Source organism: Arabidopsis thaliana, chloroplast, assembly GCF_000001735.4.
Source record: "Arabidopsis thaliana chloroplast, complete genome".
Lineage (NCBI taxonomy): Eukaryota > Viridiplantae > Streptophyta > Magnoliopsida > Brassicales > Brassicaceae > Arabidopsis > Arabidopsis thaliana.
In genome coordinates this window covers 87,501-92,500 of record NC_000932.1, presented here as the reverse complement: position 1 = coordinate 92,500, position 5,000 = coordinate 87,501, and the positions used below count along the sequence as shown (strand labels likewise).

The 5,000-nt window shown below is 36.4% G+C and overlaps 1 protein-coding gene across 1 annotated transcript in view; it reads right to left on the bottom strand. All coding sequences in view use genetic code 11, as the record gives it.

Annotated features, from left to right (window-relative positions):
* ycf2 overlaps positions 1 to 5,000 on the bottom strand; it is a 6,885-nt gene that overhangs the window by 858 nt on the left and 1,027 nt on the right. The window contains exon 1 of the mRNA in view: positions 1 to 5,000. This exon is cut by the window's left edge and continues 858 nt beyond it; it is cut by the window's right edge and continues 1,027 nt beyond it. Within this exon, the coding sequence (NP_051101.1) occupies positions 1 to 5,000 (5,000 nt within the window).

The following is a 5,000-nucleotide window of genomic DNA, read 5'->3' as shown; positions in this document are numbered from 1 at the left end:
TTGCACTTCTAATAGGCCATGAACTAGATCCGAATCATTCTCAACGAATCCATAAGAAGTGATCCTATTTTTTTCATCGGGTACGGGTAGAGACCAAAGGTCTTGAGCGACCGATCCGGCAGAACAACTCAAAAGATAAAGAAGTATCGTGAATTTCTTCATGCTCGTTCCAAGCTCGAAGTACCATTTGTACAAATAAGAATCCCCTTCGTTACATGATTTCTTCTTCATATAGATAGATATAGGATCTATGGGGCAATTACTTATAAGTACATTTTGTGCAACAGCCCTTCCTATCTGATAGAAAAGGATCCCATGATCCTGAACCGATCTTACCTGGGATCGCAAATCCCAAGTTTGTCTATGAAGAGCAGATCTAATTGTATTAGTGTCTATAATTGATTTCTTCTGTGTAATACTAATTGATAGGGCCTCATTGGTAAGTGCTACAAGATCTCGTGCACTGGAACCCATGGTTATAGACTCGAATCCATTAGTATGGAACATTTTCTTTTCCAAGTGAAATCCCCTAGTATAGGAAAGAGTGAAAAAGTGCTTTCGTTGTTGTGGAATAAGAAGCCTTCGTATTTTAATGCATGTATTTAATTTATTCGGGGCTATTAGAGCGGGATCCACTTTTTGGGGAATATGAGTCGAAGCAATAACAAGAATATTTCTAGTGGAACATCTTTCACAATCCCTGGAGAGAGAGTTCACCAATAGACCGAGGGCTAAGTAACTCGACTCATTCACATCAAGATCATGAATGTTTGGAATCCATATTATGCAAGGAGACATTGCTTTTGCTAATTCGAATTGAAGGGTGATATAAAATCGGTCTATTTCCAACATCATATCCATAGTTAGCGCATTCATCATAGTTAGAAGCTCCAGCTCCGTATCAAGTTCACGATCAATATCGTTACTAGCATCAATATCGTCACTATCATCAATATCGATATCATCAATAAAAAAACCTTTCGGCTTGTTATCCAGGAACTTGTTCAGAAATACTGTAATGAAAGGAACATAGGAGTTTGTCGCTAGGTATTTGACCAAATAGGATCGTCCAGTTCCTATAGAACCTATCACTAAAATACTCCTAGAGGGGGATAGGGCTAAGCGGAGCGAAAAGGGTTTTCCATGAGACGGGAAATGAAAACTATTAGCCCCACACGAAGTTTGTGAATAAGTGATTGTCTGATAATGAGCAAGGAATATCCGTCTTTCTGCTAAACAGGATGTATTGAACTCATAATTCATTAGATACTTTTTATGAATGTCAACTAAGTATCGTAAGTAAATTGTTCCCGGTTGTTCAATCATTTGATAACCAGAGTCATTCTTTGATAAATGATCACTATGAGTCAGACTCAATAGAATTTGATCAATCCTTTTTTCTGCCCTTAAGGTGGAGAACTGAACCAAGAATTCTCTTTCTTTATCATCAATCGAATCACTGTTCGCGACCCAGGATTCTATTTTATCATCAATCCAATCACCGCTCACGTTTTTTCTTTTTCTTATCAATGAATAGATCTCTTTACTTGTATGACTTAGATGTCTCGTATTTCTCGAAAAAGTGATTCGATTGATGGGATTTGGTATGATACTTATGAGATCGATGATATCGATGAAATTTATTTTCAAATCTTTCTTCTTAGAACGTATTGATTTGACCCCATAAGCGGGATCACCACCCCATAGCATGTTGCCGCCAGAACCCCGTATTTCTTCTAGACAATCTCCTAATTGTTCCAGAGCAACTAGAAAAAGATTCTTTAACCAGAAAGAATTCAGTTCAGATGTAGGATACCTATCCAGAAGTTTTCGCAACTCAATCATGTATGATGGAATCATCAAAGATTTGATCTTTTCGAACTCTGTCTGTAACTCACTATAGGCTCGGGAAACAAAGAGAAGATGTGTACGAACGATATATCCAGCAACAAGAAGAAGGAAAAGGATTGAATAGAGGACCTCACGAACATTTGGCGATCTCAGATGTGTCGATATCAATGATGACTCATTATTTCGATGAATCATTTCTTCGGACAGAAGAAGATTATGTAAAGACTTACTCGAAATCTCACTTATCAGATTCCTTTGTGGAAGACACAATTTTTTCTGAAGAATTCGCCATGATATATCTAATCCATGCATAATATCATGAAAAATGGATACAAATTTTTGACTGCTACTTAGTATCCGCAATAGGTCTGAAAAAGTATCTAAAAATATCAAATTTAGATATTTGTACCCTGTCGAAGTAAAGAACCATGGCATATATGTTTGGAATAGATTCCATTTTGAGAGAGTTGAAAAAGCACTATCTCGTTGAAAGGTTCTATCCATCTGCCCTTTGTCAACGCATTTTTTTAGGCAAAGACTCCGTTTTTTCCTCTGTAAATATTTCTCAGAACATGGAGTGTGAATCAAACCCATGTTTGAATTGAAATTGAGATACTGATGCAAGCTCTTCTCTTCTGAATCGGATAGATTCATATCTGAAAGAGTTTGACAATACGTTCTTTCAAAATTGACTCTTTGTCCCTCTATTAGAGGTGTTCCAGAAATGTCTGCAATCGAGTAAATAGCTCTACGAACTAATGGATCGGATCGAATTGGAAAATGGAAAGATTTGTACAAGTTATACCTTTCGTCACCACTTTGTGGAAAATCGTTAGATATGAATATGTTAGATACCTGTGACTCGATTGACGAAGGTGAAATAGTATCTCTCTCCAAAAAAGCATGTTTTTTTTTACCACCGCACGAAGAAAATGTTTTGTTGTGAATGAACAAGATAGTGAGGAATTGTCCATACGTAAACGTAAAATCAGAATTATTGAGACGGGCCTTTTCCACATAAAAAGGGAATCTTTTGTTACAATAGAAACAGAAGTGATGTGGATTATTCAAGAATCGAAGTCGATTTGCTTTAGAAAAAGAAGATATCAATGAACTTCTCTGAAATGGTTTCACGGGATTCAGCCAATTGTCTTGATCGTGGGATACGATTGAGAAATAGGCTGAATCCGTGTTATCAAAAGATTTCCTGCGATTCTTTCTAGTATGGAATGAGTCAATCATCCACTTTGGTATTTTATTGAACAAAAATGGTGATATTGTTCCTCCATTGATCAAGAATTTCGATTTTTGAGAAGTATTATGATCATCCAATAAAAAGGGTTTCAACTTTTTCAAATGAACGATTTGAAGACCTATTGATTCTAACAACTGATTGCAGAGTTGATCGTTCGGACCTTTCAATTCATAGATGTGGATCTCAGACCTATGAATAGGGATATTCTCGAAACTCACAAAGAAAAAAGGAAGTGAGTTAGACAAAAAGAGAAGTAACTTGGACAAAAAAAGAAGTAACTTGGACAAAAAGAAACGAAGTAACTTAGACAAAAAGAAACGAAGTGACTTAGACAAATCTTTTTTATCAATAACCTCAGACCAATCAATCGAATATTGATTAATACATAATTGATCGAACACTACTTGAAAACGGCTCTTCCGCTCAGAAACGAAATGTTCCAAATGCTCCTGGAAATTCTTGCTCCCATTGGACCATTTGTATCTATATGCATTAGGATCCCGATTTATGGATCTCTCGGTTTGAGAAAGAAAAATAAGAGGATCGAACCATTTCTTCTGACTCTTTTTCAAATTCGATAAATGTTGGTTGATCGTATCTTTCATTATAGTTCTATGATTCAGAGTATCATTTCCTATTAGATCCCTTTGAATTCCATATTCGAAGTTGCGATCAGGTCTCTTCATTAAAAAGAATCGATTCAATACATTTCTTATGTACCCATAGGGACTATATTGGAATTGGATTTGAATCATATTTCGGATCAATCTATATTGATTGACTGCCTCCATTATGTTGTTGCTAGCAAATACCACTCTTTTTTGATCTTCCAAATAATTCCCGCAGGAGATCCGGACCCAAATTTTTCTGAGCCTTCGATAAAAAGATTCATTTTCTTCATAAAAAATAGGAGGTAGAACCAATAAAGATTTCTTTTTTGATTCATCCCTGAAGTTGAAAACCTCCTTCAAGAATTGTCTTTGATCCAATCCGTAGGAATCAATAGAAAAGGCAAATCCCTTATGATACACCAGATCCGGCTCGGTTATTGATAGAGTGAATAGATCTGCCATTTCTTGAAATCTCTCTTCTGACTCGTGGCGTAACGTGTATCCCCCCCTCTTCCGTTCATGGAATAGATGAAATAAATCAAAAAATGGATTTTTGTTCAAGAATGAAATCTTATTGGAACTGTCCATATCCAGTTCATCCTTCGGAACCATATCACATCCCAGATCTGATGAAATAGGATGAATTGAGACGGTATTTTGTAAATACGTAATTATCTTGAATATATTAACTATTTCTTTATTTTCCGATCGCCTGGAAGGGACAAAAGAAACATCTTGTTCTTTCTTCAACAATTTCTGATCCCTAGTGGACCTCTCAGTAGGATTCGAACCCAGATGAAGTTCTGACCATCTGTCAGAGAAAAAAGAACGAATGGCTCTTGTAGGATTCCCAAGAAATTCTTCGCTTTCTTCCGGAAGCAGATGATTATTCATTCGCTTCTCACGTTCCGTGAATAGCCGGGGCATTGAGGAATAGCCAGAAAGGTATTTAGGGAATCGGTCTGATTCTATCTCTCTTCCTTCCGTTTGAATAAAGGAAGGATCCAAAAGAATCGATCTTTCTTTTAGTTGTTGAATCTCTCTTTGATTGATCAATGTGTGATAGTGATATTCCGAATCCTCATTACTAATGGAATCGAAAGGATCTATGAATTGATCAGAAGATCCGTTCAATTGGCTAGAATCCGTTACTTGAACGAAACTAGATCTTGTAGAATCATATTGAATATTTGACGATACGTTTCGTACCTTGCTAAAAAATCTATCCTTGTTTACCAACCACACATTGTCTAACCAAATCCAATTCTCTCTCGATATTTTCC